The sequence below is a fragment of the Chelonus insularis genome, unplaced genomic scaffold (genome assembly GCF_013357705.1).
Source record: "Chelonus insularis isolate UGA/USDA-ARS -01 unplaced genomic scaffold, ASM1335770v1 contig_395_pilon, whole genome shotgun sequence".
Lineage (NCBI taxonomy): Eukaryota > Metazoa > Arthropoda > Insecta > Hymenoptera > Braconidae > Chelonus > Chelonus insularis.
Genome location: NW_023276550.1, coordinates 155,281 through 168,296, shown reverse-complemented (window position 1 = coordinate 168,296; position 13,016 = coordinate 155,281). Strand labels below are relative to the sequence as shown.

General features: G+C 28.8%; 3 protein-coding genes and 1 long non-coding RNA gene across 5 annotated transcripts; 2 read left to right on the top strand and 2 right to left on the bottom strand.

Moving 5' to 3' along the window:
* Positions 1-78: 78 nt before the first annotated feature.
* On the bottom strand, positions 79-1,718 carry endos (alpha-endosulfine). The gene is made up of 3 exons (XM_035084509.1): positions 1,576-1,718; positions 1,299-1,418; positions 79-1,039 (listed from the first exon to the last, which is right to left on the bottom strand). Exons 1-3 carry the CDS (start codon positions 1,618-1,620, stop codon positions 869-871), a joined length of 336 nt encoding a protein of 111 aa, XP_034940400.1. The 5' UTR covers positions 1,621-1,718; the 3' UTR covers positions 79-868.
* LOC118067653 (protein NETWORKED 1B-like) lies at positions 1,678-3,017 on the top strand. Its single transcript, XM_035084508.1, has 2 exons — positions 1,678-2,028; positions 2,115-3,017. The coding sequence occupies exons 1-2, from the start codon at positions 2,011-2,013 to the stop codon at positions 2,892-2,894; spliced, it is 798 nt and encodes a 265-aa protein (XP_034940399.1). The 5' UTR covers positions 1,678-2,010; the 3' UTR covers positions 2,895-3,017.
* Positions 3,018-3,087: 70 nt separating this feature from the next.
* Positions 3,088-6,204, bottom strand: LOC118067652 (proline-rich protein PRCC). 2 transcript variants are annotated; one of them, XM_035084506.1, is made up of 4 exons: positions 5,627-6,204; positions 5,488-5,544; positions 3,822-5,403; positions 3,088-3,736 (listed from the first exon to the last, which is right to left on the bottom strand). In XM_035084506.1, the coding sequence occupies exons 1-3, from the start codon at positions 6,038-6,040 to the stop codon at positions 4,543-4,545; spliced, it is 1,332 nt and encodes a 443-aa protein (XP_034940397.1). In that variant the 5' UTR covers positions 6,041-6,204; the 3' UTR covers positions 3,088-3,736; positions 3,822-4,542. The 2 variants fall into 2 exon arrangements, with proteins under 2 accessions (XP_034940397.1, XP_034940398.1); XM_035084507.1 differs by having other exon boundaries at positions 3,088-3,672.
* Positions 6,205-6,481: 277 nt separating this feature from the next.
* LOC118067661 (uncharacterized) lies at positions 6,482-12,234 on the top strand. Its single transcript, XR_004690408.1, has 3 exons — positions 6,482-7,102; positions 7,185-7,232; positions 11,875-12,234. It is a non-coding gene; the product is annotated as an uncharacterized lncRNA (long non-coding RNA).
* The last annotated feature ends 782 nt before the right edge of the window (positions 12,235-13,016 follow it).

The following is a 13,016-nucleotide window of genomic DNA, read 5'->3' as shown; positions in this document are numbered from 1 at the left end:
AAGAAAATAATAAGTTAGTTGCTAATTATTTAAATATGTTGTCGGGTGTGTGTTTTTTTTAAATAATATGTATGTAAATTAAGAAAAGACAGACTATTTATTTATTTATATAGAACCATTATATTACTAATTGTTTACATAGTTTATAATATTGGAATCTTTGAGATGCCCAAACACTTCAGTTGATTTAACAAGGCTGCATAAAACAGATTTATTCAACAATCTGATGAACGATTTAATTTTTATAAGAAAATAGTCTTACTAAGCACATCACAGCGGTTCAAAAAATGCAGATCCATAAAATCATTTCGATTCTTTGCGTCTCTAGTATGTATAATTATTGATTCAATGATTACTTTGTTATTTATTAGCACTATTTACTATGCTTTCTAATGAATTCAATGATTCTTTATTCAAACAGTAATAAAAGTTGTTTTCTGTTATCATATTGATATAAGTATACGATGGATCAGTTTCAAAAATACTTTCTATCTTTCTGAATCTTAATTACTTGGTTAATAATCTCTATATCAGAATCTTATCATGCAAAAACTTAACTTGATGTAGTTTCAAAAATGACACTTTACATATAAAAAAACTATCAACGCATAAGAGTATGAATATTAAGTGCTTTAGAACATGGAGTTCATTTGTATCTATGGAAAATAATATAAATTATATTTTTTTTTTTCATTTTTTTTTTACCCATAAAGGGAAGATTAATCACAAAAAATGTCCTAATGTTAATTTTGTTAAACTATTCAGATAACTTGTAAGTTTTTAAGCATTTTCGGACGATTTTTCTGGTTTTTTTAATTAAATAACTTACAATAATGACTGTAAGCTAATGATGATGAAGAGGATTTTCTTACGAGCTAGTTGATGTATTAAATTTTTGCTGAATGATAGAAGTTTTGCGTTGAGGTACGCTTTCTGGGGTAGGAATAGCATCACCAGTGGGCAAAACTCCTGTTGGTTTTGGTTTTGCAGTTGATTTTTGTTTGGCCATTTGATAATCACCAGAATCGAAGTATTTTTGCTGAAAAAATAGTATACTTCTGTTAATATTTACTTTTACACAAACACTTGTAGATTGATGATAAATTTTGAGTAAACAATCAATTGATTTTTTTCGTTTTTTAAAAATAATTCTTGATACTTTTATTTTGTAACACAGCATAAAATAATTTTTCGAAATTAAGTTACTAAGTGAATATTTTAATTAAACAAAACCTGGCGTAGTTATTCCTTTTAAAGTAAAAGATAAAAAGTATTTTAGTGATTAATTAAATACGTACTCCTTTCGCTAGCCTTTTTTGTAAAAAAGCTGAATGTCCACTAATGGGACGACTCATGGTATTTGGAAATTTTGCTTTCAACTTAGCTTCTTCTATTTTTTCAATGTCATTAGATGATAACTGGAAAGAAAATATGAATCTATTATTGATTTCAGTGTAGAATGACGGTTAGAATCATGACGAGCAAAATATCATGAATAAAATTAAATACTATTATGATATTTAACATTACTTATAGATTTATAGCTTAAATGAAAGATGATTAATTCAGTTTTACCTCCATTGTTTGTGGTGTTTCAATTGTTGTCTGCTCTTCGGTCATTTTAACACGTTTTGGAGTACTGTTGCTATCAGCACGAGTACGTTTAGGCCCAGTTACCCTCGACAGTCACCTTTCGAAGCCTCCAAAATCGTCACACATCGAGATAGCAATTGATATTTACTCTTTTAAACTAATTAAACACCTTAAATCTTCTCCTATATAATTCATACATACAACAAATAGGTATTAATAATCAAATTATCACTCAGAGAATAATAAAAGATGAGAAACAAATTGTCAAATATACATACAACACGTAACTATTACCAGCAGATCATGTATTCAAGCGTCATTGCTGTCGGCATTGTTACCAACTGAAACTGTGCCGACATTGAATTTGGAAAAAGTCGTTATTTATTTGGTGTTTATCTTCTAAGTCTGAATGTCAACATGGATTCAATACGGAAGGTTATAAATAATCTAATTGTTTATTTTTGTTAGTTATAATTAATTTAAAATAGTTAGATGAGTAATATTTATTTATTATGTTATAGAATACTTTAAATTTCACAAATGATGGTGAATTCACTACCAGTTATTTACATTTAAAGGAAAATCAACTACTTCAAACACAAGATCTTGCTCCTGATGAAATGTCTCGTAGATTAAATTTATTATTAGAAGCTATTAATGAAACTGCAGCTGAGAATGAAATTCTCAACAAAAACCTCTCAAAATTCTTGGCTTCTTTGGATTTGGAACCTCAACAACTATCTAAAGAAATAACTCAAGGTTTAGACAAAATTCAAGCTATTATTCAGAAGGAAAATCTATCAGAGATAGATGAAACTTCAATGTTAATAAATTTACATCAAAAAAAAATAGACGAGCTGAAAAAAATTCGAGAAGAAAGACAATTGAAGAAAAAATATGAAGATCTTTATAATGAATACTCTCTTCTTCAAGAGAAATTGAATACTCTTCAAGGCAAAGTAAATAATTTAACAGAAATAATAGTTTCTTCGAAAGAAGGTAATGAAAGTGAAAGCTCAAATATAATTCACAAGACAACGAAATTAAATGATTACAAATGCGTCTATAAAAGTTTGGAGGATGAATTAGCAAATTTAAAAGTGACCGAAGATTATGCTCAAAATATTCTTGGTAAGTATAAGCAGTACATGCAAACTTCCGGAGAATTAGCTGATATTAATGAATCATTGAGTCAATATGGGGACTTACCAGCTGATATTTTGCAAGCAAAAGCTGTTGTTGAACAACTCGAAAAACGTCGACAAGAAGTCAAGCGCTTACTTGATGAAAAAATGAATTAAATTTTGTTATTACTATTAATTTCAATTCTTCAGTATTATTTTATATTTTTCCATGCTTCTCAGTTTAGACATACTTTTTTTACGAATACATTTTTAATAATTATCAATATAATACTCTAGACCTTCGATTATAAATTAATTAATGTTGAAATAAAAGTTTGATATTTTTATTACAAATATTATCTTAGTTTATTTTTTATAAAATTATTATTCACTGTAATTGAGTCTGAAATCCATATTCAGATTGAGCTTGGCGTCTAGCTAATTTATTATAGAAGCCCATTGGTTTTTCAACACTGGACTATTTTCAACTTAAACCTGATCAACGCCTATGGTTGCATTTTCGAGTTTTGTGTTTATTATATTTGTTAAATTATCATTATAACTAACATCGATTTAATTTGTAGTTATTTTACTTTTTTTTTTTTATTTTTATACTTTTCTATCACGCAAGTTTATTCTTTTTTTCTTTCAATAATCAACTACAAAAAAAAAATATTAAAAGACAACCATTGATCGGAATAATTTGATATTATTTAAAAAATAATTATTTGTCTGGTTAGGACTCAGGATTTGTGATTTTTGCGTTAAAAATTTCTCTTATAGTTTAGTCGTCCTCGAAACATTATTTTATGAATTTCTTTTCTTCCTCTCATGTTCTCTTTGCAACTTCTCCTCTTCTAAAACTTTAGAAGGCAAGATGAACTTAAACTTTTGGAGCATGATGTTAAGGCTTGTTCCAGGCAATCCAACGGTCTTAGCCACTCAGGAACGTATTCTGAGGGAGGAACAGGCATATTTAATGTCATTCAAGCTTTTATTCCACATAAGGAACTAATAATCTGCACAAAATTTATCAATTAGTAATAACAGATTTATTATATTGATTAAATTTTACTTCATAATTACAACTTTATATTTACTTACCAATTATATATAAATAACTTAAATTTGATGAATTATTTAAAATTTTATTAATAATATTAATATGTACATTTCTTAAATGTAGTCGTTAAATCATGATCAAAATAAATTTTTTTATAGTGATTCAGGTAAAATCAAAATAATACTTCGTAAACTGTAATAATTTTCACTATATAAATCATCTATTCGTATAACTGCAGCTATTTATTTTTCTTAAATCCTTTACAAAAGTGATTAATTCTTTTTCAGATTTAGGATTCAGACTGATAAACTTTTTTCTTAATATGATCAGATCTGATTTTTCTGTCTATAGAACATTAACAACTTTATTTAGTTGTGATCAGATTCAAACAGATCTGAATACCTTTCATCTGTTAGCATCTAAATAGATGTCATGTCTATTTAGATCGTTTCAGATCTAAAATTTTAATCTGATTATATCTGTTCCATCTGATCAGATCTGTATTGTCACATAATACTAATCTGATCAGAGATGGCCATACCTAAACTCGTTTTTCACGGGCTTCTCCAACTATCATAGATTTGGCGTAATTAGAATAGAGAAGTGAACCTTGTTGACAAGATACTGAAATTCAATACTTTAATAATACTCTAGACTCTCGATTATAAATTAATTAATGTTGAAATAAAAGTTTTGATATTTTTATTACAAATGATATTTTATTTTATTTTTTTATAAAGTTATTATCCACTATAATTGAGTCTAAAATCCATATTTAGATTTAGCTTGGCGTCTATTCAATCTATTAGAAGCCCATTGGTTTTTCAACTCAAGCTCCATAGCCTTAGCTTGCTCAGCGAGATAAGTAATTTGATGTTTCTTTTTCGATTGACCACCTGCAGTAACTTTTAAAGAAATTGGTCTCTGTATTGGTTCTTCTGTTAACGCTTTAACTAACCATTCCCTTTCATCTGGTTTTATATCTTCTCCACTGATATGAATAATTTCAGCTTCATTTATCAATTCATTTTTTCTTTTAACTCCTCTTTTACCACAGAGATACTCAATTGCCTTTTCATCAAATGCTAAATTTCCTTCAGTATCTACATTAAATTCTTGTTCTGGTACTGGCAGTTTTGGACCAACTTCAGCTTTATTTTTTTGAATAATTTCATCTTTGGGTAAATTCATTACAGTACTTATTAATTTCTTTCCATCTTCTGTGGTTCCAGTATCTTCAACATCATTTATATTTGAGCTAGAAGTGGTTTCTACTGAATTTTTCATCTCTTCCAGAGGTAGCATGTTTGAAGCAACAATTTCATCAGAAAGAGGAATATTTATTGGTTCAGAAAGTGAGAAAAAGTCGATACTTTTTCCATCTTTACTATCCTTCTTATCATCTTCATCTTCTGAATCTGAATCCAACATAGGTGTTGATTTAGTTTTATTAGAATTAACTTTAGTTTTTTCAAGAGCACGATTTTTTGCTTGATGTTTTATTTGCGTTGGTGTTAATGTATTTTTCATAACTTTCTTTGTCAAAGTATGTGGAACTAATTTAGCTGTGCTTATTAGTTCATCTTTTGGAGGAGGAAGTAAATTCAATACTCCAGGTAATTTCTGAAAATAAAAGCATAACAAATAAATTTCTTTATTTTATTTCAAGAACTTTTGTTATAAATTCTAGATAAATGTTAAACTTACTTTTGAAGGTTGAGGTTTTGTCATTTTTTTATCCTTTTCTTCATCGAGATCATCAAACTATAAAAAGCATTATTTAAATAACATCATTTATTGTGTAAATTTATCGTCTGATTTACAACATAATAAGATTTTAACTTACATCAGATAATGAAGGAATGGAAATCTGAACAGGACCTCTTTTTTTCCCCGGTGGTTTTTCAATGGGAAATTTATTTACTATTACAGGAACATCTTCTTCAAGAATGCTACTACCGACTAAATTGTCCTTAGGTGGTGGGAGAAGACTTGAGAAAATACTTTCTGAAGGACGTATATCGTCGTCTTCATCCTGCTGTGATTCTAACCTAGATTTTTTTTCAGTCAACACTGGAGTATTTTCGAGTACCTTATCAACATTTATGGTTGCGTTTTCGAGTTTTGTGTTTATTATATTTGTTGAATTATCATTACAACTAACATCGATTGAATTTGTAGTTATTTTATTTCCTTCTTGAGAATCATCATTGTCACTCTCATCACTACTTCCATAATCGACTAGCCCTAACAGACTCATGTTTGCTGGAAAACTTTTATAAATAAAAAATTTAACTATTATAAACCTTTAACTTTATAAATCTGATGTTGTTAAATATTGAACACTTTATTTCTGTAGAAAATAATAATCAATTTAAACAATCAAAAGGTGTTTACGATCTTGTGCAAAACACGTATTTATTCTTTATGACATTCACTATCATCACTACTGCCATCTGCCAACAATAATAATAAGTGTCAATGAGGAAGAAACAAGTAGCGCCCTCACTTTTAAATAAACATAAGGACAATTGACAATTAATTTAATTAATTCTAATTGTTAAGTATCTACGTAGTTCATTAAACAAATTCGCATTTGCTTTTAATGTCAAGTAAATAAGTATTTTTTTCAATATTTATAATTAAACTAATTGAGAATTAGTTATATTATAATTATAGATGTAAATATAAAATAATCTTTTATAAAAAAAGTCAAAATCATAAGTAAAAAAATAAGTAGTTAGGTTATGTGACGCATGAATGGCGGTAAAACATTTCCGCAAAAATTTAATAATGAATCGTGAATCACTGAGAGAGTTTTTTTTTAAATTAGCAAGTGTAATTATTAGTCAGAACACAGATATGAACAAAGGGCGTGGATTTGGTATCAGTTGAAATCCCTGATTACGTCCGTCTGCAGAATCTTGCTCTTTTATGCAATTTAAGCGTTTATTAAAGTTTGCTCGCAAATGAAACGAAGCCCATATAACCTACCTAATTTAGCGAGTAGCATTTTCGAGTGGGGACCACTCCAAGAGAGGAGGCAGGGTTCTATTGACAGCGGTTATTGCCTAACTGCGTACCTCAACCTAATATGCGCGCTCGGGGGATCTGCATACAGGGCCACCCGAACGAAAACTGCGAACACGCTCGCTCCAATCTTTAATTCGCGGCAGTCAACGAGCTTCATGCCCCAGGCTTCAACACAGTACTTTCATAATGTCTGATGTATGCTTTAATGTTCTTTTATTCCAACCATTTTATCAGTTTTATCTTTACCCTTCACATTTATTCCATTCTTTTCTCTCTTTTCTATTTTTCTGTAAGTATTCTTGATTTTTACTGTTTTATTATTTTCTATATTTATTCACAATATCAATCATATAATCCGTTATTATTTCTAGGAACGAGAAAGCAAAAATGTACATCTGTAATGATTCTAAAATCAATTGGTGAGTTATAAGTTTTTTGTTTTGTATTTTTAATCCCTAATTTATGATAAATTGCGGTTGATATTCAAATTAACATAAAACGTTCAGTTTAACACTAATTAATGAGCGTTAAATATATATTTAATTTCGTGTAATGATGTAATTTCTGGTTGGGTTTAGAATTGATTTTTACTATGAATTGACTTCTCTCGTGAAAATTGGCGAAATAACGTGTCTATAAAATATTCAATTTTCTATATGATTACTCTCTTTTGTTAGGTATTTTCAAGAATATCCATAGACAATGATGGCTGCATTTGAAACTCTAGTTAATTTACAGAATAATATTAGCTTGACAAGTAATGTTTAACTCTACGCAGTATACCGGTGAAAACGATGACATCACTATTAAACTCCCGTCAACCTGGGAAAATTGATTAAACCATCAAATTAGCTCTACCAATATTAACACATCAACGTTCAAGCTGCCTGACTCTCAATCCTTTCTATACCTACCTACTCTACAGTTCCCCCTGTCTCTTTCTACTTTATAGTTACGTGCTCTATCGGCCATTCAACATTCTGATTATTCTCTAAACGCTCCTAGTCCGCAACAAGTTTGTTCGAGGAGCATGTAATTTTCTGTTTATCGCCTGTCAATGTCCTATGACCTCTACAATCAACAGTTAATTACGCCAAATCCACTAATCATCCACTTAATTGGCGTATATACCGAGATTTGTTTATTTTGACCTATTTTATGGTTTTCCTATTAATTAGGTTGATTTCAGAACATTTATCAAAGGTAATAAATGAGGTCTAAAAAGTGCAAGGTGCCAAAAAAGAAACACCTGACGTAATTATTTACAATTATTGCCTTCTGGCAAGTTCCACAATTTTTTCACGATTTTTTTCATCAATTATTTCTTAAAATACAAAATGGAATTGAAAAAATACGGAAGTAATTAAATGAATATTTTCTTTCACAAAATGAGTAGGTTTCAAAAATGCTATATTTGGAATTTTTGAATGAAAAATTGGAGTACACATGACGTGATGGTTTAAAATCATATAAATTATATTGTATTTTACGTCATTAATTATAATTCATAAGTTAATTTATAAATCAATTTTTTGCTGTTAATAAATATAATAAATATTAATAATAATTTATGTAAAAAAATTCCCGGTCGTTCAGATATCTCAGGAGTTCTGATTGTGAAAGATCACTAAAATCAGCAATTAATCATCAGAGATTTTTTTCATCAACAAAATATGTTTCGGTAATTAAATTTACATCTCCTTAATTATATGGAAGCCTCTAAAAATTAATTAAGAATAATTGGCAAGGTCTACAGAAAGTATATAAAAAAAAAGCAGCAAAAAAATCAGACACATATAAATGTCTAATCAACAAATGTATGAAGATTTATTGGCATTTTAAAATTTCTTGTATAGAGGATTTAATTGGGCAAAGTTGAAGCCTCAAAATAAGAAGTCTTGATGATTTGTGCAGTGCAGGATGTACAGCGTGTCGGACATATACAGTAATGTCAAGGGAAGTGTGAACAATTTCGCGCATTGTACACGCGAGTTAAACTATACAAGAGGGTGAGGATATAGAGCCCCATATGGATGTCTGCCGAGATAATTATTGGGAGGCCGTTTGAAACTAACTGTTTCCTTCATTAGCAGTCTCAGTTCGCTCGTTTCTCCCTTGAATTTTGCACGGAATTGCCCGCTATTATCATAATTGCGCTATTACCGATAATATCTGCAACTCTCGGTCTACGATGCGCTTATAATCCATTTTCTATTTATAGTTCTAGTGCTTTTGGAGTGAGAAAAGCCGTTCAACAGCTTCCACACTCTCTCCTTTACTTTACTCTCACATCATTTAGTTCAATCATTGTTATCCCCCCGTTCGCCAGACGTTAAAATCACTATACGATTATTGTGATAAATAAAATAATACATAAATATTCATTATTATTATTAATATCTCTATATTATCTATCGTACATCGTGGTTATAAAGTGTGTATTGATATATATATTTTCTTTTAATTCTTGTATCGTAATTAGGCCTCGCAGTAGGTGGTGATGATCTGGGTCTGACAGTTTTTAGAAGGCTACACAACATAATAGAGGCTGCCCTCAAGCCCGCAAATCAATTTTCAACTCATTATTATCATTCAGGTGTGCCCCCAGGCATCTCAACATATCTACCATACATTTAAATCCATCTAAATTTTAAAAGTATAATAAAAGTTGCAATAATTAAAACGTAAACATATTTTTTTTACTCTATATGAGTTTTAATTAGAATTAATGGGAAGTCATGAATAGTGTTAGACAGATTGAATAATCTATTTCAATTTTTATTCAGTTAACTTTCGTCTTCTGATTGCTTTCAGTAATAAGATGTATTATCAATTAAAATATCATTTTTGGATTAAAAATATATAATGATCACTGATAAATATTTTGGAAGATGTAAAAGTCTTTACTAATTAAAAAGAATGGATCACGGAGAAAAATCATGTGGTAGATTTTGCATAAAAAGTTATGTCGATTTTTTTAAGTAATTTTTACATAATTTTAAGTAAAGACTACATGTTGTTTGTGTTCAAACTATTGTAGACCTAATTAAAAATTACATGTAGATTTATGTCACTTCTTTATCGCGTTATTACATTGGTTCTGTGTAATTTTGACATTGAACCAATGCTACATTTCCTCGTCACAAATGTTAAAGAGTTTTCAAGTTCCTTTATTGAATCTGTTATGTAGAAATTACTTTCTTGTAGAGTCAGATTTACTCACAGGCAAAGTAATATAAACATATGATGACCGCAGGTTTCCTAGACTTCAGTCATCGGGTTTTTTTACTTCAGAGTTCTGTAGATTTTACTCAAGTATGAAATAAAAACAACTGATCACCTAAGTTATTGGTGTGCTAATACGAAAAATACTCCTTCCATTTATCGATGGACAGTTTGAATTTTTAGTTGACCTGAAGCAGTGAGCCAGGACACACTATTGAAGCGCTGTAATTTATTTAGTGATTATAATTTATAGTGAATTATAGTTTATTAAGTGATCATATATTAATGATTAAAATTTATCCGAAAGTACAGTAATTGGAATTCAAAGAAAACTTTCAAATGACGTTTACAATAAATATTTTTCAAACATAGTTCTCAAAAATTGTATAAATAAGGTGTCTTGGTTGACTGTTTCAGGAATTAAATATACAGAAAACACAGCAATTATAATTGAAATGAATAATTTTCCTGTATTTGGAATTATCGATAGTGTGTACATGGCTAATAATAACTCATATTTCTTAGTTCATAAGTTACATCTTATTTGTTTTAATAATCACTTTTTTGCATATGAAGTGGAAAAAAGTGACGATTTGTATGTCATACTGTATAATAATCTTCCAAATGTTGAACAATGTTTATTCATTGAAAAACATGAAAAAAAAATTGTAATGACTCGTGTGATTTGGAGTTTTTAATAAAAAATATTAAATGTTAAACATGATGCATTTTTTACAGTAATTTTGTTGCAATTATCCCAATAATTAAATTCCAATAATTTACTGCATATTAAATTAAATCAAAAAAATATATAAGTAGCATTAACATAACGTTCCTAATGTTACTTTTGCATATTACTTATGTATATTTGATCGTTTCTTTATTATGTAGCTTTTACCAAACTTTTATGCTGAGATGAGTTTTTATTTTTACATATCTTTAATTAATTTTTACTTCAGTTGTTATGTAAATTTTACACATTATATGTGCTAAATTTATATAAAACTATATGTCAGAATTGTAACTTAATTTCTGTCGTTTTTATTTATAATTAAGTAAACTCGAACAGCGTTCGAACATTACATAAATTTTTTAGTAGTTAATACTTAACAGTGATGCTGTCCATATACGTACATTAAACTTATGTAAAAATAACAAAAAATTAAATAAAATCTACTGAAAATTTTTCTCCGTGATTAAATGATAAAAATTTTAACACTTATCATGATTGTTGTTATTTATAAAATTAATACTGTATTGAAAATACTAGCCCAAGTTTGAAAAATAACATTAAAAACCTTTGAAACAGTTTCATTAGAAAAAAAAATGTAGGGGAATATATATTTCTTTGATAGAGAAAAAATATCTATTGAATAGTCTATTCTACATCAAATAAAATTTTGGAGTCAAATAACAAATTGAGGAAGTGGGAGGTTCTAATTACGAATATTAATTTCGTTTTTAGTATATAAGAACTGTCAAGGGGAGTTTTGTGAATGCAGATGTCAACCTATTATCATACCCGTGCCAACTCTGTACCTATACAATAAAGATTCAACGATTCAGCCTCTCCCACTTGGTATTCGCGTGTCCCCTACAACGATGTTTCATCGTAAAGTTAACAATGTTACTTGCTTCTCAATTCTCTTTTATATAGTATAGAATATCATTATCAAATGCGTCGTCTCCAGAAGAAATTCATTTTCCGCTTCTCTTTTCAACCCTGTCAATTTTTCCTTCCGCAAAATTATTCAACTTTTCAGTCTTTAATTTATTCTAATATAAAAATTAAAACTATACGTGTCACAGTATATTAATATAGAAATTTATTTTCAGATTCCAGACATGAAAAAAGTGAGGAAATAAGAGCCAGGAGATATAATAAAAAGAGACAGGATATAGAGTAGATGAGAAATAATAAAAAGCTGGGAAGAGATATTTAATAAAAGTACGAATATCGCCAATAACTCATCGTCATTCGTGAATAATTTCCAATCTATTGGAAAATAATTATACTTTATCGCAGGCCCTCTTGACGGTTCTCAAATCGCTCAATTATACTTTTCCCTTGTTGCAGTCATCATTGTCTTGCTGATCTATCCAAGTACACTTTCTCTCCTTGTTCTTTTTAACCTTCTCATATACATTCTGTCCTTCTCATTTCCGTCTCTTCATTGCTTTCACCACTTTCTTCGAATCCACTCCACGCTTATCATCTTTTCTCTCTATGAACTTCGTATTTATTATTATTGCTTTATGATCCTCATTAAGCTGATTAGTTGAAATTATTTAAAATATTTGAAATGTTTTAAAAATTTTTATTCAATCTATTATTTGCATATTCTCATTTACAATATTCATCTTCATTTCAATTCTTTTTAATTTTAGTTTATTCATTTGGATAGAAAATTATATTAATAAACAAACAACTTTGATGTCTGAGTTAATTATAGTTCTGTTTTGTTGAAGACTATCAAACTTTTACGCTATTCATACAAACTCTATTGTTGGAAAATTTTCAAATAAAGCTTCAATAGAGATTTTTAAATAAATATAAAAATAATCTACTGGTTTTAATTTATTATAAATAATAATGAATTTAGAAAATTTCAGCTAATTTTTTTTTTACATGCAATTACACTTGTTAAAATCTTTCGTCATTATTTAAAAAAAATTTTTAAGTAGTGCAATTATTTGGAAATTATTTATTAAAAATAAATGAGCGAATGAAAAAATTTATTAAAGTAATTTGCGAGTAATTGAGCCTTAATCGCATGTGTGACGAGCCGAATTACGGAAAAGCGATAAAGTAAATGTGAGTAAGAGCACGGAAGTACGTGACTGATGTAAAAAGAGAGAAGAGAAGTGTAGAAAAAGGACGATAGTAGGGTCATCAGATACACTCTGCTAGGGATTTGAAACGAGGGAGTTAAACGTGGGCGAAGAAAGCAAGTGGAATCGAGTTAGAAGGGACGAGT

Coding starts and splice junctions, on each gene's coding strand:
- LOC118067652 (XM_035084506.1), bottom strand. CDS start 6,040: ATGAGTCTGTTAGGGCTAGTCGATTATGGAAGTAGTGATGAGAGTGAC. Junction 5,545..5,626: donor CCATTCCTTCATTATCTGAT/GTAAGTTAAAAT, acceptor TGCTTTTTATAG/TTTGATGATCTCGATGAAGA. Junction 5,404..5,487: donor CAAAACCTCAACCTTCAAAA/GTAAGTTTAACA, acceptor TTTTATTTTCAG/AAATTACCTGGAGTATTGAA.
- endos (XM_035084509.1), bottom strand. CDS start 1,620: ATGACCGAAGAGCAGACAACAATTGAAACACCACAAACAATGGAG. Junction 1,419..1,575: donor AAACACCACAAACAATGGAG/GTAAAACTGAAT, acceptor TTTTCTTTCCAG/TTATCATCTAATGACATTGA. Junction 1,040..1,298: donor AAAAAAGGCTAGCGAAAGGA/GTACGTATTTAA, acceptor CTATTTTTTCAG/CAAAAATACTTCGATTCTGG.